We start from the raw sequence: 27,015 nt of genomic DNA, 5'->3' as shown, positions 1-27,015 counted from the left end.
TTTGCATTAGCAGGTTGTTGTGTGTTGCAGATTTTATACCCAGGTCCCTCGTGCAAATGAGATATGGATCCCAATGGGATTAGATCAAGGAAATAATAATAATATTTTTAAAATACCTGGCTTAAATGCCATGACGTTTCTTTATGGTTTAATTCCTCTGACCTAAACAGGAGAAAAATGAGCAAACAACAAACTGAAAGTTAGTCTTCTTTAAAGCCTCTGTAGAATCCCAGGCTGTTTACAGTCCTGCTGCATTAATGTCGTAATTCAAGCAGAAGCAACAAACAGGTACTGAGTGGATGTACATTAACTGAGACATTTATGTAATATTTGTTACATTAACAAATCATTTAACACGGTGGCCCCCTTCCCGGCCCACCCCGTGGCGGCGCCCCTGGGTCTCGCGCGCAGACGGCGGAAGGAGGATAAATCCAGGTTTGGATTCGCAGTCGGTGTCAGTCCGGGGGGGCGAAGAGGAGGGCAGAGCGCAAGCTGGAGGAACGGCTGAGGAGCTTTCCATCGACACCAGGAGTTTACACATGAAGCTTTGCTGGTTTTGAAGTTTGACGTGAGAAGCAACAACCCACGAGGGCGGTGATTTTCCTCCCGACCGGATGAGAACCCGGCGCGCGCTGTCAGCCAGGGACGGAGGATCCAAAGTTGTTGGAGGATACGGACCAACCTGCGCAGGTACGCGTACTTAGCTAATTCATAATGTCAAACATTTTCGTGTTGTACAACAAATTAATAACAAAATAAGAAATTAAAACTCTTTATTTTGCTGTAAACATATTACTGACAGCTGCTGCTGAGATGAAAAGCATTGTTTGTCTCTGTGTTTTCTACTTATTCTTCATTCTACTGGTATCTCTCCGCATCAATTCGATAGCAACTGAGTGGGTTAAGCAGCAGCAGCAGCAGCATACCTCACACATCACTGACTCACAAATAATTCCCAGAATAAGGTGTTGCCCTGGTTTAGGATTTCAAGCTCAGATGTTTGCATCCTGTCTGTGGACAGCAGCCAGGATCCGTTGGCGTGGATCAAGTGCGCTTAAGGTAGAATGTTGGATTAAGAAACAGTGGCGACCATAACAATGAGAACATTTAGTTTAAAGCCCTATTTAATTTGTAACAGTTTTCTACATGTTATGATAATCTTGAGGAAAAATACTTGTGTCTGTCTGGTATGTATTTAGAAGTAAAAAAAATCATAAGTTAAAATCGATCTTACGTTATTAAAAACAAAAACAACAATCATTTCTCCTGCAAAAATATTATAGATATACATTACTGCTGCAATTCTAATAATTTTCTAAATAACATTTTATTGATGTTATTTATGATAATACATAGATTTTAATAAAATTATTGAATAATTAATGCAGGAGTTTGCTGAGAGCATATTTGGAATCTACATCATTATTTATTCAGCTTTTTTTTGGGCGGGGGGTTGGGTGGGGGTGGGGGTGGATATTTTGAAACATTTCATCTAATTGTTCTTTCCCGATAGATATCTTTCAGACCGCTGAGTGCTGAGCTCAGCAGAAAGTTGGAAAACAGTTTATGAATCATAACTTTCTTAAACCTTATCACAAGAAAGCCAAATATTGAAGTTAATTTTGCAGAAAGATATTTTTCCTCACAATCCCTTGAAATCACACTAAACCTTTCCTACTTTAGATCTTTTAGGATAACCGGTTGTTAAGTTTTTTATTGCGTTTTTTTGTTTGTTTTGTTTTTTTAAACTCAGACATTTATTTACACTAAAGTCATTATGCCTTTAGGCAATGTTGGAAAGCTCAGATGAAGATGACTCAGCTTTGTAAGCTTCTGATGCATTCATTAACAACATTCGAGGTAAACGGAGGACGACCGGTGGATTTTTGTAACGCAGTATCTCAAACACACTGCTTCATCATGACCAAAAAAATAAGTAGATCAAGATATAAAAAAGAGAAATATTCAACCTTGGGCACAATTTCCATATGCCTGAATGTTATTCATAGAGGAAGAAACCATTATTCTAATAGCGACAAAGCTATTGGTGAAGAGAAAGAGATTACAGTGAACAACACTGCAGCTGCTTGGCCAACATAATGTCCCATTTGGAGCTGGGATTTACAGAACTACAAGTGGCTGTTTGGACTTTCCATAATAGCTCCTAATAACTGTGGCTAATAATGATAAAGGAACAATTCATGTTTTTAAATAAAATTCAATATCAAATGCAGGTCTTTAGCTGTTTCTCTGTATTTTAAAGGAACAATTACACAGAATTTCCACCGCACAATGATAATAAAAGTACCAGTGATGTTTTTCAGATTTACTTTTTGAAATAAATTTCATCAAATGTTAATGGGAGAAATGTATCTGTTTTTTTTTTTGCCAAACTTTCAATTTTTTCTTTATTTTAAAACCTAGAAATAGGAGTGAAATGGCCGATCTTTAAAAATGAAACATCACATTTTCTACAGTAGATATGCAACAAAGATTATGTTGTCATTGTTCAAAAGGTCATGTAGCATTTGTGGCTCTAAACAAGTTTTATTCAGCTTTAGTGAGGCGTAAAAGTGGTGCTTTGGTGAGGTCGTAAACTCCTGATTTGGAGTGGGTAGCTTGCTATCCTGAGAACACCATCCTTAAAGTGAAGCACGGTGGTGGCAGCACCATGTTGCGGGACTGTTTTGCTGCAAGAGAGATTAGTGCACTTTGCAAAATAGATGTGAAGTGCACATCTGTATGGAAATGTCGAGGCAACATCTCAAGACATTAATCATGAAGGCAAAGCTTGGGGACAAATGGATCTTCCAAATGGACCATAACCCTCAGAATGCAATCTAATTAGTTCTAAAGTGGTTTAATGACAACACATCCTGATAAAACTTTAATTTCAGGGCCAGAGGTGATCTGTGTGATTGATGCGGTTTCCAGACCTGATGCGGTTACACCAGTTCTTTTAGGAGGAATGAGCCAACATTCCAGCAAACCATGTGATGACCTTCTGCAAGGAAACCCGAAACATCTGACCTAAGTCATACAGCTGAAAGACAATAGTAGCAAATAGTAAAAGGAATGCGAGTAAACCTTTGAAGTTTGATCAAAGTTAAACAAAAAATAACTTTAACTTTGAAATCAGTTTATAAAAATAACTTTTGTATTCTTAATAGTGAGAAACGTGCCTTTTTATAAAGTTTATTTTAATATCTGGCTTGACCCGCAATATAAACAAGGCATAGCAGCACTAATGACGCCTAATTTTACATATTTTCAGCAGAAGAACTTTGTGTCTTGATCTGAATTTTGGTGTTAATCTTGAATTGATTTATGCAACAGGCCTGTAGCTGACTAATTTTGCTGGATGATAAATTGTCCCAGAAGTTATTGCAATAAATTATAATATTGGTGTTTTGAGACCATTTTCAAGTAATATAGATATCAATAAACTTTCAAATCTAATGAACATTTAACACTGGATCTTGAAACTGTGTCATATGAATGTGACACAGTTAATCCCAGTGGAAATCTCTGTTTTGACTCTTGACATCCTTCCTTTTTTGTTTCCTCGTTCGCCTGAGTGCCATTAATCGGAAGAAACTGTGGAATATCACGGTGGACAGTTCGTTCTCGACCCACGGGTCACGTCCTTGAGGCCGAGTCAATTGAGCGAGGGAATATAACGGTCTCAAAAAAAAAAAACAGTCTGCAGAGCCGCGCTGTAAATAGCACAATGAGCTGAAACCGGTTTGCAACCATTTCCCCCACTTTATTCACTGTGTGAGTCAGAAAGAAAGTCAATCAGTGCCATTACTATGTACACCCATGTCCTCACACCTTAACCTCAGGTTCACATAGAGATGAAAATGTTAAAATGTAACACGACATAAGCGGCATCCTATGAATTATTGATGCAAGGACGTTCTCGTTCGGCAAACTGCTCCGTCTGGCTGCTTAGTAGAGAACGAGTGTTTTTCTTTTTTTTTCTGGAGTAAAATTTCCTTTTTATGGCCTGAATAAAGTTTGTTTACTTCTAAACAAAACGCTCTGAGCTGATTACCTTCAGTGACAGGAGCGGAAAAGTACTTTCTTCGCCTGGGAGTTTTCAGGAGGTACATTGTGTCTCCTCGTCATGAGTTCACGCACATCTTTCCCCTCCGCGAGGCACGTAGAGGTTGTGACAGGAATGCAAACTAGAGAGGCCAGATTTCTTGAATGCAACTCTACTGTAATGTGTCGAGTTAATGATCCACGTGACGACGTCTGTGCAGAATGAAGGGAAGGGTCGTGGTTGGTTGTTGTGCAGAGATCCGTCAGAGAGAGCCAACGGAAACATTTGGATTCGGTGGGTTCGAGTTCAGCAGCAGTGATTAACCTGCTCTCTGCTCTCTTGCATAAAGCAACTAATTTGGAGAATTTCCATTTTTGGACTGACAAAAATAGACACGGGAAAACACAAAGCAGTGCAGAATTACAAAGCAAAGACCTGTTGAGTGGGGTCAATATTTTGCAGAAGCGTCTTTTAATGCAGTTATAGTTGCATTTTTTTTGTTTTGTTGTTTGTTGGTTATGTTTTTAAGAGTTTTGCACATCTACAGAATTGAATTCTTCTTTTCAAAACAAGATCAGTCAAACTGAACACACTGCAAAAACACTTTCTAGTGCAAATATCTAAGTACACTTGAAATAAGACAAAACTAGCTTACAAGTTAGAGGAGCTTGTTTTAAGTTAATAATTCCTTAATATTGATTTAAAAAAGCTTATAGTTCCACTGGCAGATTATTTCACTTATAACAAGTCATTTCCCCTGTTATAAGAGAAATAATCTGCTTGAAAACCATGCATCACTTTTCTTCCACTTATCATTAATGAACTCTTTCATGCTGGACTGTCATATAAAATTCCAGCAGCATGCTTTATAGTTTGTCGTAATCTGTCAAAATGTGGAATTATCGAAGGGGTATGGATACTTTTGCAAAGCACTCATTCTATTGTGACATCCTGAAAATAGGATGTCACAATAGAAACAGATTTAGTCGAAGCTCCCTGTTTGATTACATAAACATTTCTACTAAGTATTGTGGTGAGTCACAGGAAATTCTTCTCTTTATGACTACAGATGCTTTAATCATCAGTCTCCATCAGAGTGTTGATGCTTATGGTCCCATTTATAATAGAATGAAGAAATGAATATGAATAATATGATTATAAGTTCTAGGACTATAACTTTTATCTTTACATACTAGAACAGTGATTTAGCTTCTGTTTATCTTGCAGGATGGTCAGCAATGTCAACTTGGAATAAACTGCAGATGAACAGAGGAAAATAAACAATTCTTTCCAAATGCAAAAAACCACCAAAAAACAATCGTTCTTGTTCTTGCCACCTTGAGTACAGGCTAGTGCATCATGTTCAATTACAAAGAAATTTGACTGTTTACTCAAGGCAGCAAAAACTGGTCAGGACATTTCATACTTTACAACAACTCCAGTGCAGAACTCTTGAGAAGTCCTCATAGGGACTGCCCACTGCTGCTTTTGTTGGTATAGTAACCACACCCACTTCAAATTTCTGATAAATCTTTAAAAAACTGTGGAACACTTAACACCTGCCAGATGATGTGTAAAAAATAAGCTGCAAGAATTACTAAACCAGGCCTACAGGAACAGAATGATCTCACATTTCCTAAATTAAACTAATGTCTTTAACAATTGAACTACATTTTTTTCCTCCTTCTCTTTTTAGGTGTTATTAGCTGGTGCTAAGGATGTTTTTGTTGTATCACCAGGCGTGGAGGTAGTCCTACATCATTTGTGTGTTGTTCCCCCTCTGAACCTGGGAGTGGCGATGGTCCACTGGACCACATTGTGGGGGACATGCATCCGGCTCCAGACTCTGCTGGCCTTTGCCTTGGCCAACTGTCCCTCACAGACCCCCAGCCCGGTCAACTTCTCCGTCGTTTACACCATGCCCTTCTTTCAGGCACAGGGACCCATTCAGAACATAGTGAACAACTCAATTTATCAGGAAGTCTACGTGGCCTCGCAGAATGTCATCGAAGCCGTCAACAGGAGTCTGGAAAAGGCCTGGGAGCTCCGCACTGGGCCGGTTGGAAGCCCAGAATGTCGCATATGCAACTTATGCGATATCGATAAGGATTACAACTTTCTGGAGGATACGGACAATCAGGTGTTGGTGCTGGACACTCCTTTTATGTATTTATATTCCTGTGGAAGCTCTCAGTACGGTGTTTGCTATTTTCATCAGCTGAACTCAAACGGAGAACTACCTTCTCGCTCTAAGTGTCTGTTCAGGAAGAGTGCAAACTCTGCTGCTTATTGTCCAGACTGCGTGGCGAGCCCTCTTGGTACCAAAATGTCAATGGTAGAGGAGGGCCAGGCAGTCTACTTTTTCGTTGCTGCCTCTGTCAATGATAGCGTTACCCAGCGTTATGGAAGGAAGTCGATATCAGTCCGCAGACCACTGGCCACAGAGGATGGTTTCTATAGTGATGTGCGAGGCCTTACTGTCCTGCCCACCCTCCGGAGGACTTACCACATTGACTATGTCTACAGCTTCTTCACTCAGGAGTTTGTCTACTTCCTCTCGGTCCAAAGAGAGAGCCCAGATCAGGAGTCATCTCCGTTTCAGACTCGCCTGGGACGTCTGCCACGGAGCGAGTGGGAGGTGAAGAGGTATCGCGAACTGATCCTGGAGTGTCGCTTTGAGCCTAAGCGCAGGAGGAGGAACGTTCGCGAGCCCTACAAGGACGTTGTGTACAACGTGGTCCAGGCGGCCTACTTCGGCAAGGCCGGCAGGGAGCTGGCGGAGGAACTGGGGGCGGAGGAGGAGGACGACATCCTCTATGGGGTGTTTGCTGTGACTGATGACAATGGGGTGACGGAGAATGACTCGGCTTTGTGCGCCTTTCCTATGGACAGCGTGAACAAGGCGATCGTTGACGGCGTTGATGATTGCTGTCAGTCTGGACCAGAGCAACTCTCCAGAGGGCTTTGCCACTTCCAGCCGTGTGAAAGCTGTCCACATGAGGTGAGTCTATTGGTTCACAACAACAACAGAACAAATCCACTTCACTGATGTGATACTTGATGTAATGGAAAGGTCCGCAGTTCCATTTATGGACTGCAGAGATGGTAGCTTGACTTAGAGAGTTGTTGTCAGGAACTCAGGTCTCATTCACAACCTTTAACTTAGGCAATCAAGGGAGAAAGTAAAAATATAAAGTTTTTGTTTATATTAATTAAAATGCTACTTGTTATAAGAGGACATATTTTCCTAGGCAATGTAATAATCCTGTTAATTTATAATAATTGTCCTTATGTTAGTCAAAGATTATAGTTCAGTAGAAAATTGTGTATCGGACTCACAGGACTGTAAAGTATTTACGCTGTCAGTGTGCCCTCTGGTGAACTCATTGCACAAAATAACTTTATTTTTATAATAATAATTTCTCATGACATTAACTAAATGTGTTATTGGACTTTACAACACTATGTCCCATGTTTTCATGAAAAACACTAATTTACCACTCTATCTTTTCTCATGTTTGATTATTGGAGCGACTGTGGCTCTGTGGGTAGAGTAGTCGTCTTGTGATTGAAAGATTGTAGGTTCAATTCCAGCTTCCACCTGCCACACACTGATGTGCCACTGAGCAAGGCACTTAACTTAACACGACCTACTGGTTTGTGAGTGAGAATGGGTGAATGTGACTCTAGTGCAAAGCACTTTAATGGTCAAAATGATTGGAAAAGCACTATATAAGTTCAAACCAGGGCTGCACAGTTGGTAGAGCTGTTGCCTTGCAGCAAGAAGGTTCTCGGTTCAATTCCCAGTCTTTCCACTTTCTTCCTTTCTTTCTGTGTTGCCCTGCAACAGACTGGCGTCTATGTGATGTGGAGTTTTAATGATTCATAACGACATGTCCATGTTAGCTGTTGTTTTATAATAACAACCACAGATGTTTCTCAAACTAAATCTGTAATAAATAAATAACTCTTACGATAAAATAGACTAAACTTACCTTTAGGCGAGTGACTTTTTGTTTTGTTGTTAAGATGCTTTTCAAAATAAAATTGATTTGTTAAGAAATTCAACTTTCTCTCTTAATCACTCGTAACATTGTGCCTCAGTCTGTAATTGGTTAAATGTCCCGGGATATTTTTGCTATTTAGACTTAATAAGAAAACATAAATGCAGATTTAGACCATTTTTTAAAAATAATTTGGCAAATTGGAATATGTAGAAATATTTTTGTTTTGTGCACTTTACAGTGAAGGAGTGGGAAATGTTTAAATTTGAACTAATAGGTGTCCATGAAACTATTTCCTGTTTTCCTTATTGTCATGTCAAAAAACTGGCGACATCCTCAGGGTGTGACCCGCTTCTTGAACAATGATCGCAAACGCACATGTACACACTCACACACATGCACACACACGTGCACTCACACACACATATACATCACATACATATACACACACACACACACACACACACACACACACACGCACACACACACACACACACACACACACACACACCCACCCCCCCCCCCCCCTCACACACACACACACACGCACACACACACACACACACACACACACACACACACACACACAACAACGTAAGAACAGTTGGGTATAGAAAATGAATGAATGACTCTTCCCTATCAGATTTTTTGTTTTGCCTTTACGTCAAAAGAAAAATTATATGAAAGGTATAAACAACAGTTAAGGCTGAATTTCAAAATCAGTCAAACTGCAAGTCCTTTCATTTTGAAGAACCACAATAATGTTTGAAAGGTAATTGTATGAGTAATTAGCAGCTCTTCATTAGCAGCTCTTCATGACAGGTTCTGAAAAAGATAATGTTTAAATGTTAATGCATAAACTTAGGCTTAATGAAAAAGCAGATGTGGACATAATTTGCACTCATAACTTAGACACTAAATTGCATGCATACAGATACAATGTTTGCTTCATTCATTGGACTTGATTTGGGACTCATGATTGTTTTATTACACATGACTGATCTGAATTGTCCTGGAACGAGAGAACATGATAAGATGAGAATGAGATCATGTAATTGATACGATTGTATTTACAGGAATACATATTTCCTTAATTACTGTTCAGGTACAGTAGCTGGATGAAGATTTATCACTGCATGTGAAATTTTAAAGTATCTTTGGCATGTTTTAACAGCTTAGGACTGGTTGAAACGAGTGGAGCAACCAAAAATTTCGATATATGATTATTTTAGCCAAAAAAAAGCTTTTCTGACTGAAAAAAAAAAGTATAAGAATTATCTCTTCACATGTTAAGGCAGGTGCAGCACAGCTGTAGAAAACTAATCTTAATATGCCTCATGAAAGAAAGCAAAGCCATGAGTCATGTCTTAAATTTCTAACGTGAACAACCTGACATGGATCGAGTTAGATGAACGCAAAGAAAAAGCCCTGTTCATTAGAGAAGTCTTTAAATAAAACCAGCAATTCCTTTCAAGCACCATGTTTGAGAAAAGTCTATAAAAACAAATTGTTTAAGATCAAATCCAGAAACAATTAAGATGGAAAAGTTGGTTATTTTAATCCAGGATGACATAATTTGCATTTGTGAAGAAGTGTAGAAACAACATAATTTTACTTTGGTAGCTCAAGTGGGACATAGCAAACACCATTTCTAGGCGTTATGGACTCATGACATTTTGGTGGCGCTATTGTGATAACGATGAAAATGATGATAAAGTATGATTGATGATGATTCATAGGACCACAAACAGACCACAAACAGAAAAAAATCCTATTAAAAATTGGGCTCCTCTGGATGCCACTTACATAGAAAAGTGTGATTAGTGTCACTAAACTGCACACAGTAACTGCATTTCATAAAATTTTTTAATTTAATGATATTTATTCTGCGACAGGCTGGCAACCTGTCCACGGTGACCCTGCCTCTCTCCCGGAACGTTAGCTGGAGAGAGGCACCAGCACCTCCCTGACCCCATTAAGGGACAAGGGTGTAAAGAAAATGGATGGATGGATGGATGGATGGATGGATGGATGGATGGATGGATGGATGGATGGATGGATGGATGGATGGATGGATGGATGGATGGATGGATGGATGGATGGATGGATGGATGGATGGATGGATGGATGGATGGATGATATTTATTGATGCTCTTGTGGGACAAATGGTAAAAATAACATTTCTGGACAGGCAGTCAGTTTTTGTTTTATTTTAACATCATTACTTCGAATTTATAAAGACAACGATAAATCCAACTTCTTTTCATCACTATAAATTTTTCAGTTATGAAAAATTTATAGTGATGTTATCTGTCTGTCTGTCTGTCTGTCTGTCTTATCTATTTTATCTATCTCTAGTTTTCTTGAGCAGGAGGAGAGGAAATCTGGGTTACAGATTTCTTTTTGGTTAAAAAAATGACATGAAAAAGTTCTTAGGGAAAACATCTCACTTCCAGTTCAATGTTATTATTATTACTATTGTTTTATAAAACAGTTGCATGATGTACAGAAAATTGCATATTTTTAGGATATTATCGTCTCACAGCATATGGTGTGTTAAATCTCCAGGGGAAAGCTTAGAAAAAGGCTGCTTATTTTCCCAATTCTCATGCATATTTCCCATAGCATACATGCTTTCTCTGCTTTGGCACCAGTGCTACCAGTAGGGAGGAGGACTGGTAACATGGGGATTGTGGTGAGACAACCTTTTCCATTAAGTCCCATGTAAACAGTTGTCTTGGAGAATTCATGGGAAATTTTATGTCTGAAACTTTTGCAACAATATTTAATAGTTTGGATGTTACTTCATTTTAGTTAGTGATTTAAACACAAGATCCATAGTAACTTCACAACTAAGTTTTATTGTTAATAATGGTCTGTTTTGAAGTTATGCAGTTATGTTACAACTAAACAGTGTTTGTAATGTTTCTGATAGTCTGTCTTTTATTAAAATTAGAATGAAAACTCCTTTCCTCAGGCTTCCTCTACTCTAAATATTTCTTATCCAGCCACATGTGTTGTCCAACCCTTTTTAATGCACTCAAAAGTCCAAACCACCTGTGCTAATAAAGAAGAGTGGAAAATATTATCTGAGACTGAAATGTTTTTGTTGATTTTTGTTTTTGGACAAATTTTCAGGTGGAATTTGGTCTGGAGTTTTTTTTTATCACATTATTTGGTATTTATTATGATAACAATAAAAGTAGTGATAAAAAATGTATGTTCAAATTCATAGCAGTCTCATAAATATTGCCCTTATGTTTTTGAGGCTTTTCAGACCTTAATTGTATCGTTTTTACAATAAATAAAAAATAATGAACACATTAAGGACATTTTTCTCCAAAGCTCCACAATAAATACCCATCCTTAATTAAAAACACATTTCACCATGAGGATTGTGTCCAGAGTTAGTTTTAGTCCAAACAAAGTAATTACATTTTTGTTTTGGTCCACTGGTTAAGGAGGAACCTTTTGTGTATTTGCTAAGTCACTTAACGTAGATCTATTGAACATAAACTCATAAACTGAAAGTAGGAGCTGTCTCGCTGTCGCATTTACACATAGCAGAAATGCTAGCAAAGAACCAGTTATAACATAGCCTCCATCAATCCCACTTTAGCTATATACATAAAAAACAACACAGACGGCAGAATTAAACTAGCACTGGAAATGAGCATCTAAAGAATGAGGCACTGTAATTTAATTTGTTGTAGGCTGTTCCTTTAGGTCTGACACTTTGTCTTTGGACATATTGTGATCCACTCTTTCTAACTTTTTAAGCACATACATTAAGATACATGTGTTATCAGCGATGGCCACAGAGACTGGACAGAAACACAAATGGTAAAGAGCCTAAGATGTTCTCCTGATGTGAGAAGACCCATCTCTGAAGTCTCTTTATGGTGTCCTTTGCTTGCCAGTGTTCCCACTGCAACCAGTAGAGGAAACAAACAAACCATTTCCCAATAGAAGCCCTCGTACTCCCATTGCTCCATTGATCGATAACATTAAGGTAATCAGAATATTGGAACGTAATTCTCCATGGAGATTACTAAAACCAAAGTTCATACCATTTATAGTCATTAACTTTGACCTTTTTGGCTTTTTTTGCAATAAACAAACATTTGTTCCTTTAGTGAGCTGCTTTTAGTCAAGCTTAGATCTAACTTGTGCTCTGTTGCTATCTGCAAGGCAATCTCTCTGTCGGCGATGCATCATCTGATCATCTATCACGGCTTGTTACTTAATCACATTATCACCTTGTGCATCTGGTGTGCCGGGTCTTTTTCTCATGGTCGTCGTGGTGACGAGCACACCTTGCCCCACGTCTCCATGTGAGCCTGGGCACATGTGTCAGCTTGTAAAGATCAAATCTTGAAGGTGGATAATGCATCATTTTTATGACGCTGGCTTTAACCTGACATGCCCAGTTGTCAGGCTCATATTGTTTTTGTCAAGCTAACATAAAAATGATTGCTGATTTGTAGTTAAATTGCCTATAAACATTTGCCTGTAAGTATTAACACGCAGTCTTTAGGAGCAGATGGGTTTGTTTGTCTAGCTGTTTAATGACGTTTGGTAATATCTGACCCTGAAAGCAGCAACTCCAGTAAAAGCAGACTTGTTCTTTCAGTGGACGTGTTTTTGAAGTTTGTAGACATCATCAGCATTTCAGTGTTAGAACGTAAAGACTGCCTACTTTTCTGGTCACTGTTTCCTCTCTGTTTGCTCCCCCTGGTGGTGGCGTCAGAGCATGGAGAACAACGCCACGTGCAACGACCATCCCACCATGGTGTCAAAGCCGTACTACAGAGTGGACCTCTTCAACAGGAAGATGACCAATGTCCTGCTCACCTCTCTCCTGGTGACGACCATAGAGAACAAAACCGTTGCTCACATTGGCACCTCAACTGGACGTCTGCTTCAGGTATGTCGAGTTGTTGCAAAAAACCCCCCCCCCAAAAAAAAACAACTAAATAACGATGTTTTGCAAATTGCAAGGGGGTGTTGGGTTACAGTATATCCACCTCATGAGATGGTGCAATACATTGTGATTTTAGTACTAGATTCTGGAAAACCAAGCTAGGATTTTTTTTCCGCAAATAGAGTAAAGGCTTCACAAACTGTCTTTAAAAGAATCTGTAATCATTAGCTTAGAATAATGCAGTCCACAACTGACTAGAGATGCACTGATTCGACATCATATTTTTTGCCAAGAGAGTCAGCCTATTATTTTTGTCAGTTTCTTTATTATATTTTTTTTATTGGTTGTTTGACTCCTGGGCTGCACAGTGGTACAGTTGGTAGAGCTGTTGCCTTGCAGCAAGAAGGTTCTGGGTTCAATTCCCAGCCCCAGCATAGAGCTTGCATGTTCTCCCTATGCATGCATGGGGATACTCTGGTTTCTTCCCACAGTCCAAAAACATGACTGTCAGATTAATTGGCCTCTCCAAATTCTCTCTAGGTGTGTGTGCATGGTTGTTGGTCCTGTGTGTCTCTGTGTTACCCTGCGACAGACTAGCGACCTGTCCAGGGTGACCCCGCCTCTCACCCGGAACGTTAGCCGGAGATAGACACCAGCAACCCTCCCGACCCCACTAAGGGACAAAGGTGTAAAGAAAATGGATGGATGTTTGACTAATTGCACTGTTGTTGTTTTTACATTTTTGCCCAAGCTTGTCAAGCTATTGGTGTATTGAAGTGTCAGTACTGGTGCAGAGTTATCAAGTAAATGTGTCATTCACTACATTTATGTCTTTGTTTAAAAAAAAAAGAAACGTCTTAAGTCAATTCAGCGCCATTATTTCTTATCGGCTCGTATCGATACAAAATAATGTATCCGCTGATATGATCCAATGCAAAACCTCAGATATCAGCATCGGTATCGAAAGTGAAAAAAGTGGATTGGTGCATTCCTATGATTAATTAGACCTTATGTTGTGCTTTTTATCTTGATCTAATCTGAAAAAAAAAATCATTTAAAAAACTTGGTTCTTGTGTTTTTCACAAGAAGAATAAAATTTCATTAACAAGTTTAGTGCAGCATCAGGAGTAGAGACAATCAACAGTATTCTCACTGGTGACCTGTCTATTGCCCAGTGATAGGTATCAGTGATGGATGGTTGGATGATCAATATATTCACCCATAAAAAATAACTTATGTATATATATATTTTTTAATGTCTTAGCACATGCTATGCTATGTCTGTGTGTGCAGCTTGTGTTGACAAGATCCAGCCCAGACATCTTTGCCAACTACTCCTTGGTGGAGAGTCAGAGGGTGTCTTCTATTGCTGCTGTTTACTCCTCGGAGTATCTACTATTTGTAGTTGGAGACAAGGTACGGTAAAACGGCGCGTTTCTCTGGTCAAATATTGTAATTAGCTGATACTACGTCACATTTTTAGTTGAGCTCTCAGGTAGAAGGTGTAAATCTTTTCTCCAGCGGTTTAAAGACATTCCTGTAAGGTTTTATTTCAGTCCATGCCTGAATGTTTTGAGAAAGCAGAGTCTGTGTAGATGGATGTTAGATACAGGATCAGTTACTGCATTTGTCAAACTTAGCACTCTTAACAACAGAAAGGCTTTGTTACAATATTAAAGGAATCCTGAAAACAAGTTGGTCTTTTTCAAGACGTTTCTACCAAAACTATGCAAAGGAGCGCCGGTTATCAACATTTAACAGCTTCCTTTTAGAAAACTATTTTGTTGACATCTCATTTTTTCTTCCTCTTCTTATCTATGACTAAGTAATGCTTTTGAATTTAACTAAAGTAGTTAAATATTTCAATTCAAATGTGTTTAAAACAGAATGTTTCACACATATAGTAATCGGAACGTCAATTCTTGGGGATCATGGTTGCAAAATTATTTCAATCTGATTGCAAGTTAACAAAGACATGCAACCGCTTCCTCACTCTCACTATTATAAGTTGTAGTAGTGTTTTTTATAAGTACTTGACTTTTGAAATGTTTCCCTTACTGTACAGTATTTTTGTTCTTTATTCAGCTTTTTGTACGTATTTTATATTCTATCTTTGTGTGAGTCTATTTGCTGTGTATCTACTCTCTTCTATTATTTTTATACAAGCTCAAGTAGAAAATCTGTGTCTGAAGTGCTGAATGAACTGTTGCAGAATAAAGTGGTCTTTGAATGACTCGACTGATTTCACTGTTCAGATGATTCAGGTGCCCCAGAGGGGCCCCGGCTGCCAGCACTTCATGACCTGCGTCACATGCCTGACGGCCCCAAAGTTCATGGGCTGCGGTTGGTGCTCTGGAGTGTGTTCATGGAAGAGCGAGTGCCACAGCCGCTGGAGGAATGAATCCTGTCCACCCGGGATCAGTGGGGTAAGGTTTACGCTGCGATCAAAGACACAGCTGTCTCTTTTTAACACCATAAGGTGTTGACTTTGTATATTGAAGTCTGTAATTTCCTCCTTCTGCTTATGCAGTTTTTTCCAAGGACTGCTCCCCCTGATGGACAAACGGAGCTTACGGTGTGCGGATGGGAGTTTCAGTCGCCGCTTCGACCCGCTATCACCTCCAGGACCCACCAGGTCCGACTGGGACAGACCGCCTGCACTGTGATTCCACTCAAAAGCAACAACACGCAGTGAGTGAACCTGAAGGGTTAACTGTTGTCGTTCTTTGTTTAATAGTCAATGCGCTCTGGAAGAATACAAAACATTAAAATAAAATTTTCTCTAGACAGAAAAAAGAAACGTTTAGGTTCTCGTAGGTTTGCCAGCTCTCATGTCTCCAGCATCCCTCTCACTTTTACTCTTACTCAGACAAATCTCATTTTTTCATTCCCTAATTTATTTATTTAAATTAGGACAATGCATGTTAATGTCGTATATAAAGAGAAACTCGGCAGATTGTGAGAAAATGGAGCAATTGTGCCCACCATCACTGTGAAAGGACGGTCATTAAAGAGACCGGGGAAACATAGCTGCTGAGTACGAAGAGCTCTGAAGCAACAACATGAAAAAGTAAAATTAATTTAGGCATCAATGAGTGAATATGATAAAAAAAAAAAAACTATTGGAAGCTGTTGAAGAATTACAATTTATGAACTACAAAGGCTTTCAGAGGATGTTTGAATTGAGGAGGTACACACTGAATTGAAATTGTACCGCTAGGAATTTTTATAAGTTTGGATAACTTTACACAAAACTTGTCCCTCACTCCAGAGCTACATTCCCAAAGATGTCCGCCCCTTCTCCCTAACTCCCCCCCAAAAATTCCACCTGCAGTCCGATTCCCACTCCACTTGTTATTGTAGAAACAAAACAGTTTTGTGTTTACCTGTTCAAAACAAATACACTACAAGGACGCTGTGCACCTCTTTTGACATGTTATTGTCCTTGATCATCCTCATAAGGTTACCTAAAAAACCAACATGGCAGCTTACAATTTTATTTTTTAATCTTGACCATTATCATAGTTTGTTTTGTTAATTTGTCACCCCTAAAATTTTGTAGAATTATATTGTCCTCACAAAAAATTTAATGTTTCTATGTAAAGAGAAACTTTAACCATTTAAAAAAAAACCAGGATATTGTTGTTAAAATCAGATGCAGGTTGTTTGCTGATGACTCGCTGATGTTTGTCTGTCATTTGCTTCTGTCAGTTTAGTGTGTAAGATTCGCTCTGGGACCTCTGAGCCATTCAAGCCGGTCAACATTACAGTGGACGTGCATGAGGGCAAGGTGGAGGGCCGCTACTCTATTGATGGCAAGGCTGAGGCACCAGGGTTCACGTTTGTGGTAACTATGCTCACCCTTCTGTCAGACCCGGAAAATTACCTGTTCATAGTGACTAATTTGTAAATAAAGTTGCTTTAAGTAACTTTTTAACCAAAACAGAGTCACTTTCCCTGTAGGTTCCAAACATCACAGAAATCCAGCCCAACTACGGACCGCGTGTCGGAGGAACGCTCATCACCATCACTGGGTTCCACTTAGATGCTGGAAAGAACAGAAGAGTCACTTTGAATGAAGTACCCTGCCATATGAGAAGGTGAACAGTGGATTTGGATATTTCTAAATCTCAAAAAACATTGAGATAAGTTGGTTCCAGAGGCTTAAGGTTATGTCTGTTCCCACGGGGGCCACAACCAAACAGGCCTCTACCATCTTATAGCAACTCCAGTGACAAGAACTACACACTAGTGTGGGCAAATGCTTTCTTAATGACCTCCAAACCATTTTCATCTTTGCGTTGAACAAGTTACTGGAAATTTCAATAACTCTTTTTATGGCTTCACTTACTGTTTATCCAGATTATTTGGTCCTAGAGGCTAAAGCTAACATCTAATCTGAGAAGACAGACTTATAGCATCTTCAAACAACTAAAGTGCCAAAAACTGAACACTGATTTGTTGAAATTCTGTTTTAAGGGCCTTCAAACCATTTCCATGTTTGCATTAGCGCTGCTGTTCCCACAGAAAATCTAGTCAGAGTTGAACCTGGTGGTAGTTCGCCGTCAATGACCTTCCAGTGTGAAATGCGTACCAAGAACAGAATATGTATTTGGATAGTTTCTCTGACTGGAGATGCTTTACATGTTTCCTTCTCAGTATATATTGAAGATCATTGGTGGCGCGCAGCCTCCCACGTCCATTTTCTCGGTAAATAATCTTTAGTTTGTATGTACATACCCACCCAATGCAAACTTTTGCAGGTATTTTCCATAAATACCCATTGAATTTTTTAAGTTGTGAGTTGTTTAAAGGCTATGAAAAGCATGTTTTAGTCTTGGCCCCTCTTACCAGCCTCAGCCTGGGTTTATACTAGGACACCAAGACTTATCTACTGCAGAAAAGATATTAGCTGCTTATAACCTTCAGACAGAGCCTCATTTATGAATTTATGAATTATTCCTTTAAGGCATTGAATTGCTGGATGATTAAAAGACATGATATTTGTTCATACATTTTATTGCTGTGACCCAACAGTCAAACTTGTTCAAACGTGCTTTACTAGTTAGGACTCCGCTGCCTGAAGCAGTGGAATAATTCAGCTCATTTTACTGTAACCTTCACCTAATGGGAAAACTGGGGTTAAACGTTGGAGAGCATTTCAGTTTAATTCACATTTTTGTTTCTTCAGGTCCAAATTGGTAGCCAATGTTTCGTCCATCATCTGCTTGTCCCAGGCCATCTCGGAGGTGAGGGATGTCCCGCTGAGCGTTTTCATCGACAAATCTCAAGTCCCCAACACAAAGGTGTTTTACTACAAGGAAACGCCAAAGATCACGAATGTGCTGCCCGACTGCAGCTTTCACAGGTTGGCCACACAGAGACCTCAGCCCAAGCACCTAATTCTATCTGGAACATAAAAGGACGTCAAACCGTGGAAGATGTTGAATTTAACATGATTTGACAATCTTGGAATGAAAACGCAAACGTCTTTGTTCTTCTCTCTGAACGTAGAGGTTCAAAGATCGTGATCGAAGGGGAGAACCTCGACTCGGTTTATCGCACCGTAATCCGCTTTAAGCCCAACGAGAGCCACCTCAGAGCTGTTACAACGGTACGTTTTGACTGTGTTTTTTAAGGGGCATGTGACCCTAAAAAATGTCCTTTTGGGTTATTAATTTTGACCGTGTGCTGAGAGCTAAAGTTTCGCCCCGGTGTCTGGCTCTAGGAGTGCTTTGGGAAGTCCCTTCCCACCCGGATGGAATGCGTCACTCCGGCGTTCCAGAGGGATGAGAGCGAGGAGGGCCTGCTGTCTTTTGACATGGACGGCGCCGTGGGACTTTGGAACAAAGAGTTCTCCTATCACCCCTACGGAGAACCCATTCCTTTTGAAACAGAGGGACATGTGCTCAGTTTGTATCCTGGGTTTGATGAAGTGTCCCTTCATGTAAGTGATTAGCTTATTTATAATTACTCTGACAATATTCTATTGGAATTAAATGCTTAGCGGCCACTTCATTAGGTACACCTCACTAGTACTGAGTTGTGGGTTTGTATTTTTTTCAGCTGGAGGTGTCCGTCAGAACACGGGTACATTGTCGTCACAAAGGGACGAATATCGGCAGCGACAGGCTGTGGTGTTTAAATGTTTAGTTGCTGCGAAGAGTTTCACCAAAACAGCATCTTCCACTCCATTACACCATCTTTCTGACCCAGCCCTGGGAAAAAATGGCAGCTAAGATCGAGACTCATTGGACCAGGCAACATTTTTCTAATCAGTTATTGTCCAATTTTTGTGAGGAAAATCATACCTTTCCTTACAGCCTTCAGTTCTTTGCTAACATGGCCATTGCCGTCCTATGTAATTCTGCTGGATTCTAATCCCATTAAACTGCTGTGTCTGGGACTTCTTTCATTGAAGAGATCCAGTCTCTGCAGATTGTCTCATTTTCAGACCATTCTCTATAATCCTGAAAGATGGTGTCACTTAAATCCTTGTTCTTCCCCATTTTAATGCTCAGTTTGACCTTCAGACAGAAGTTTTTGTCATATCTAAATACCCAGGCGTATCCGAATGCTGCCATGTGATTTGCTACTTCCCTACTCATGTTATTGAGTGATTGAACTTGTGTATCTGATAAAGTGGCCGGTGAGTATACAGTATCGTTTTAAGTTCTTCATTAGACTTGTTGTTCTCAGCATAAGAAACTGAACCTGGTGAGCTCCTGCATGACCATCGTCATGACGGTGGCCGATGTCGACTGCGATGCCAAAGTCCTGGATAATGAGATAACCTGCAGGATCCCTAAAAACATCACCATTCCCAGAGAGGGACTTCCAGTGAAGGTTGGTCAGGTTGTGTTTTTATGGAAAAGTTACCCTCCAGGATCACGTTGTGAAGAGGATCTGTTCAGGCACACATTGAACACTCTGTTAGCTGACCTTTGACTCAGGTTTAAGCGTGACAGAGGGAACAAGAGGGCAGTGGCTAATAAAATATTTAGCTAGACTTTTTTAGTCATACAATAGATTTAGTTGAAGTTCAGAGCTAGTCAGACTATATCCAAAAGGTTCCAGCTGGAATCTTTGTATTTGCATGTTTCTGGTACTCAATAAAAAATGTTAATCAAGTCGCGCCACAGTTTTCTTGATTTAGGTGTACATTATGTCTCAGTGGAAAATGTACCCAAATGTTTTACACTAGGCTTTTGATCTTTGATTTTTTATTTGTTAAGCCCTAGAACTGATTGAGAGTATACTTTCTTTTAATCATGACTGATATTTTCTCCCCTGTAAATGCAAAAACAATGGTGTCAAATTACACCACAGAACTTCTCATTTTTCGGGTCAAGCATTTTAGGCTTCAGGAAACACAACTTTGCTTTAAACACTTGGAGGACTGCAAGGTAGTGCTTAGCATCAAAAAGGAGATATGTGCAAAAATAATAACATTTGCAGTGTGTGTGTGTGTGTGCGTGTGTGTGTGTGTGTGTGTGTGTGTGTGCGCGCACGTGTGTGTTGTCTGCACTCCAGATCTCCATCAACGGCCAGGTTCATAATGTTGGCACGGTGGTGAGGGTCAACAACCACTACATGGTGGGGATAGTTCTGGGAATCCTGGCGGCTCTGGTGGCCGGGGCCGTGCTGGCCTTTGTTGTGATGAAACATTTGAGAAAGAAAAAGAAAGGTAGGTCCTTCTCTCTTTCTCTTTTTCTCCCTCTCTCTCTCTCTTTCTTGTGTGGACCTTGATCAGAGTTGTTTATAAAACTGTCGCTGGGTATGGATTGAGTCTTGAATGGGTAACAAAAGTCTTTCAACTAGAACAACGCAAGTTTTTGACCGGATGTCCATGCGCTTTACTTTTTTTTTGGGAGGGGTTGATGATTAAAAACAAAACAACAACAAAAGCTTTGTGAAATGTCTTTCAGCCTCAATGATAGAAGCCCGGTTGTCCCACTCTGCCACTCGCTCTGTGACCAACACTGTGGAACTGACTCCCACGGGAGACTACAGGAGAGGTAACTCTAGAAAACGTATTCACACCCCTTGGACCTTTGCCAACAAGAAGAAACAAAATAAAATAAAATTACATATATAAAGTCATAACATTACGAGAAAAAAGTTATATTACTACGAACTTGTTTTAAGTAAGTAATTCTTTAAAATTTATGAAAAAAGTACGAGTACCACTGGCAGATTATTTTATTTATAACAAGACCTTTTACCCAAGTTATAAGTGAAATAACCTGCCAATGGAACTAGTTCTGAAATTATTGACTTAAAACCAGCTCTTATTTCTTGCTAAAAAGTTACTTGTAAGTTAGTTTTGTCTTATTTCAAGTCCACTAAGATATTTTCCACTAGAAACTAGACCAAAAAATACTTGGTAAGATTTTGTCTTTTTGAAGTGAAAGCTCTCTAAAGTCTAGAGGGCCACATAAAAAGCAATTTGGCCCCCAGACCTTCAGCTTGACACACGTTGTAGAGCACTGACTCATAATCCCAGTCAACTACATTAAAGTTTGTGGTTGCCGATGTGAGAAAATGTGTAAAAGTTGAAGGGGTTTTAATAATTTTGCAGTAATTATCTACACATCCAGAACCGCAGTGATACAGCAGTGACACTCCTCTGTATCTGTGCTTCCACCAGTCGTTTCCCTGAGCCCCCCCACCCCTTTGATTGGGCCCGTGGTGTTTCGGGGTCTGGCCTACTCCGCCTGCAACAGAGATCCAACCCTCACCCCTCTCATGCAGACAGAGAAGATCTCCATCTCCAGCTTCAGACCGGAGCTGCTGGAGGAGGTGAAGGACGTTCTCATTCCTGCTGAGATGCTGATAGTGCAGCACCACCGCATCATCGGGAAGGGTGAGAAGAACCACATCAAAATGAACGTCAAAGGGGTACAAAAAAAAAAGTCAGCATTTCTCATTCTGTTTGTGGTTTTCCCCGCAGGCCATTTTGGAACTGTCTATCACGGTTACTTATCAGACTCCAGCAACAGAGAAACTCACTGCGCTGTCAAGTCTTTGAATAGTAAAGTCTGCTGTCGATTTAACAAGAGAACTAGAAAGTCAATCCTGTGGAACAAATTGTCTAAGAGTCTATAATGTGTTAGATATATATATTTTTTTTTATCTATCAACTTTCCAGGAATAACGGATGTGGAAGAGGTGGAGCAGTTCCTGAAAGAGGGCATCATAATGAAGGGTTTCCACCACACCAACGTCCTGTCTCTGCTGGGCATCTTCCTGCCACAGGAAGGGCTCCCTCTGGTGGTGCTTCCGTATATGAAACACGGAGACCTGCGGCACTTCATACGCTGCGAGAAGAGGGTGTGATTGTACTGCTACTACTTTAATGATCAAGCATTAAAACAAAAAACAACAGCAACTGCAGTACAGATAAAATTAATAAACATTCAAAATATGGAAAGGCAAGAAAAAACTATCAATAAAACACTACAACAGAAAAGAGCAAAAAAATCTTAGCGTGTCAAAGATTGGAAAAAAATACAAAAACGAAGTCAAATATCAAACAATTATTTTTTATGTATTGAGCTTTAGACTTTTAAAAGCAACTAAAATGAATCTTAAAATAAATTCAAGCAGCAGGGAAATGGCTGCATTATTTGATTGAATTAGTCTGTTTTCATGCAGCTATCTGCTAACCAATGAATAACATATTTGTTTTGTTGATTATTTTTTTCTTTTTCTTTTTAGAACCCAACTGTAAAGGATCTCATCGGATTCGGGCTGCAGGTCGCCAAGGGGATGGAGTATTTGGCAACCAAGAAGTTTGTCCACAGAGATCTCGCTGCGCGCAACTGCATGTAAGGAATTAACATCAGTCAGTGCTATTAGACCTCTTGCTAAAATCAGTGAATCAAGAAATGATAAGCTCACTGTTCTGCCTTCAGGTTGGACGAGTCGTACACGGTGAAGGTGGCGGACTTTGGCATGGCTAGAGACGTTTTTGATAAGGAATACTACAGCGTACAGGATCACAGGAAGGCTAAGCTGCCCGTCAAGTGGATGGCCATTGAGAGTTTGCAGACGCAGAAGTTCACCACCAAGTCAGACGTGGTACGTGGGATTAAAGAGGACGACACCGAAGAGTTAAATATGTTTATTCTAGATTTGACATATCTTGCAAAAGTATTCATAACCAATTTTTTTTTATATTTTGTGTTGCTACCATTAGGAATGCACCAATATGGGAATTTGGGCTGATATCGATATCCTATATTAACATTGTTATTAACCAATACTTACCGATAATATACATATTTCACTATCCTTTTGACATCTTGAAAAAAAATAACCACATTGCTGACAATGTTTTTCTGCTTCAGTTAAATTTCCCACAATCCTTTGCTGCATCAGCGTCACATGACCAAACAAAAACCACACGACAAACCATCTCTAGAAACAAAGGATAACAAGATGGAGATAAACATTGGTCGTTCATGTCGCTCCTTTCATTATTTAATTTTTTATGGATTGATTTGTTCACAAATTCTGAATTTCGGCCGATGTCGATGTTAATACCGATATATCATCCTCAGTAGCAATCACAAACTGCAGTGTTTATTTTTGGGATGATAATATGTGGTAAACCACCACAGAATCATCCATGTTTGTGAAGTGGAACAAAAAATATTTATGTCCATCTTTTCCCATTATTTCTCATTCAAAACTTAGGATATTGTTTTATGATCTAACCCTGCCTGAAAGTTTCTCCAGAACTTTGATCACTGAAGTTCTGAATTCAGTTCAATCTTGTGAATTAACTGTGTGTGGATACTTTTGCCAGAACCTCCATGTGGGACTCTGCATGTGTCTGACTGTTTGCTCCCCCCTGTTCTTTCCTGCAGTGGTCCTTTGGTGTTCTGATGTGGGAAATGCTGACCAGAGGAGCGAGCCCCTACCCAGAGGTGGACCCTTATGACATAACGCATTACTTACTGAAAGGCAGGAGGCTTCCCCAGCCACAGTACTGCCCTGACCCACTGTGAGTAACACGAATGATAGCAATTAGCCGCTAGCACTGTGGAATCCCAATAGGAAATAAAGTAAGCCCTCATACAAGCGTAGCGCCGGAGATCTGGACACAAAGTCCAACCAGCGGAAACAAGCTGTTCAAATGGTAACCCAGTAGTGGTAAATTGTCCACTACTCTTGTTCTAACATGGTTATGAAATGTTGGGGAGTTAATGTGTACGACGCACTTTGAAAACAAACTCAGTGACACACTTCTTTGTTTTAGCAGGTTTAATGATACATTTTTTTTTGCACTAAACGCTGTTCCTAGCAACCTTAATGACCAGGTTGAGAGGTAAAGCTAACAGTCGTTTCACATGTATTTTCCACCCAGGTTTTGTCACACACTCCTTCAACAAACATTCTCACAAAATTACACTAATCCGTTAATAAATTTATGACTACAGTTAGCTTCCTGCTTTTGGAGCGCTAGCATTTACATGCATTCCAACCGCGCCAGAATTCACTTTATTAAACCCAGACCTAAGTTCTTATCCAGACTAGTTTGCTTTTTTTGGTTCGCATTTTAGTTCAATTGCACATTCACAGATCCCCAAACAAACTGGACTTTCTAGACAAATGAACTGGATTTCGATTGAAGCGGACTAAATGGGGCAACTTGGGATGCACCGGGTTGCCCTGACTATTCCTGAACTGCAGTCAGGGGCCTCACAAAACCCCTCCTCTGGCTGCTAATAGTGCCTGGGCCACACCTTTGGACACCCCTGATCTACACTCTGTCCTCTTTTCTTTTTTTTTTTTCTCCAGATATCGCATCATGCTCCAATGCTGGGATCCTGATCCGGAGCTCAGGCCCAGCTTTGCCACTCTGGTTTTGGCCGTCTCCACCATCCTGTCGAGCCTGGAGGGAGAGCATTACATCAGCCTGAACATCACCTATGTGAACCTGGACCAGCCGCAGCCGTACCCCGCTCTCACAGACTCCCCCGACGAGTACGACTCCACGGACGTCGAAGACTCCGACTCAGACTCGGACTCTTCCTGATGCAGAAAACAAACAAACAAACAAACAAAAGAACACTCTCCTCTGACACATTTGTGTGTTTTATGTCAAAGCAGAAAAAACAAAGTACCTTCTTACTCTCTGAGGACATGAATGTGATAAGAGACTGCAGGTTACCTGAACAACACCAAAAGCTGTTAGTTTTCTATTTAATAACATAGGAACATTAGTCATGTCTCAAAGCTGCCTCTGTGGGTCAAAGTATCATCCTTTGTGTATTTTTCATACAGTGGCACCTCCATGTCAGAATTTCATTAAAAAAATTTAAATAAAAAAAATTCTATTTAAATAATTCAACACAAAAACTGAAACTCATTTCACTCCCGTGTATATATTTCAAGCATTTATTTCTCTTAATGGTTGATAATTATCAAAACGAAAAGAATGACATAGGTATGCCCAGAGAAATTAGCCGGCTGGTAAATCGCACCAATTTCCTTAAATTTTGGAGATCAGCCGATACTTACATGTGAAACAGATCATATCTACAAAGGGCTGAAAATCAGCTACTGTCCCATTTGCCTCTGCCAGCATATTCAGCAACTTTTCAAACAAAAAAAAACAACAATCGGTATTGGGCAAAATCAGAATTGGCAGGTCAGGCTTTCTAAAGATTGGTGATCTATCAGAAAACTGCAATTGGTGCAACCCTAGAACTGAATGGTTGAAACCGATCACTCTGTATGTGAGGATATCTGAGTTTCCTCTTTGAATTTAAATTACTGAAATAAATGAAGATTTCTGTGATTTCATAATTGATTGAGTTGGACCTGTTAAGCATTTATAGCTTAACAACTTAGGAAATTAGAACATGAATTCAGTGAAATGCTTCCTTTTGCTTAACTCAAAGACGTATAAAGAACTTTTGAAGGCCTTGATTTCATGATTTCATGCTATTTTTTTTACCTTTATTATTTTATTCTGGAAATTGAAACAACAAAAAAATCTTGTGGATTTTTACCCATCAGTTGTTTCTCTTAAATATTATTTCAGTCACATTTTCTTAAGAAAATAAGACAATTCAACAAACTTTTTATTGCCATATGGATTCCATTCCATCCTCTCCTGATCCAAATTCTGGAAATAGTTTCTGATCAGACCTATCTGTTCTGACATAATGCAGGGCAGAATTGGAAACAATGGAACAATGGAAATGTGTGATTTCCACTGTTTGCAGAATCTCATATTTTAGTATCTATCAAAACTGAGTTTTCCTTCAATGATAAATTTCAGCGAGGGGGAAGCTGACCCACACCATAACAAACAACTCTGCCAAAAACTGTTTAGTATTGGCATAGAGGTTTTCCAATATATAGAATTGATCACTAATAAGCTTTAGGGGGACATAATTAACCAAACACAAATGTTCTGACTTCTTGTGCTGTTTGTTACTCACCCGTTAACTAGCTGGCTATCTAACTAGCCGACTAGCACTGTTTTAATGTTGCTAAACAGCACAATAGTGTAGTTATACAGTACAAGTTTAACACATTACAGTATGTAGTGTCAATATACCAACAAAGAAAAAATATGTTAGTTTGCCAACATTTTTTTTTAGCACAGTGAAGACTTGTAGCATCACACTGGCCTTCAAAATCAGACTGCATCTTACTTAGCTAGCTAATGGTTAGCTTGATGGCTTTTTTTAAAGGTTAGGCGCTCTTAGCCATGTTTTTTTTTTTTTTACAAAACTTCAAATAAAAGTTCTTGTTAGTGCTAAGCAAATAGTATGGGAATCTTTTTTACTTTGCTGTTTTCCTGTTATTTGTGTAAATATGACAACTGTAGTGTCAGTTATTCCACACAACGGCGAGTAAAATATTATTTTACTATGTGGTACACTTTTACAATAGCGTCACATTAAATGCATTCTTACATTTTCTGTCTTTTTTTCCGTGTAAACAAAAGATGAGCAAGGTAGTCTGTTGATATTTCTGTCTTTGAAATAGTGTAATAAAATATTTATTTGTTTATA

General features: G+C 39.5%; 1 protein-coding gene across 1 annotated transcript; it reads left to right on the top strand.

The window, feature by feature from the left end:
- The first annotated feature begins 114 nt into the window (after positions 1-114).
- Positions 115-27,015, top strand: mst1rb (macrophage stimulating 1 receptor b). Its single transcript, XM_015002722.2, has 21 exons — positions 115-690; positions 5,745-7,049; positions 12,803-12,979; positions 14,270-14,392; positions 15,232-15,402; positions 15,507-15,667; positions 16,688-16,823; positions 16,940-17,076; positions 18,168-18,344; positions 18,491-18,590; positions 18,705-18,923; positions 19,676-19,822; positions 20,510-20,663; positions 20,905-20,994; positions 21,627-21,842; positions 21,930-22,010; positions 22,128-22,309; positions 22,697-22,806; positions 22,894-23,059; positions 23,851-23,987; positions 24,785-27,015. Exons 2-21 carry the CDS (start codon positions 5,847-5,849, stop codon positions 25,020-25,022), a joined length of 4,125 nt encoding a protein of 1,374 aa, XP_014858208.2. The 5' UTR covers positions 115-690; positions 5,745-5,846; the 3' UTR covers positions 25,023-27,015.

This window comes from Poecilia mexicana, unplaced genomic scaffold (genome assembly GCF_051168715.1).
Source record: "Poecilia mexicana isolate PSO_F unplaced genomic scaffold, ASM5116871v1 scaffold_5, whole genome shotgun sequence".
Lineage (NCBI taxonomy): Eukaryota > Metazoa > Chordata > Actinopteri > Cyprinodontiformes > Poeciliidae > Poecilia > Poecilia mexicana.
The sequence above is the reverse complement of the archived record's forward strand: the minus strand, read 5'-3'. Positions and strand labels throughout refer to the sequence as shown.

Excerpts from the sequence above, each read along its gene's own strand:
- mst1rb (XM_015002722.2), top strand. The coding sequence starts at position 5,847 with ATGGTCCACTGGACCACATTGTGGGGGACATGCATCCGGCTCCAGACT. Across the intron at positions 22,310-22,696 it reads TCATACGCTGCGAGAAGAGG|AACCCAACTGTAAAGGATCT; the intron begins GTGTGATTGTAC and ends TTTTCTTTTTAG. Across the intron at positions 23,060-23,850 it reads TCACCACCAAGTCAGACGTG|TGGTCCTTTGGTGTTCTGAT; the intron begins GTACGTGGGATT and ends TCTTTCCTGCAG.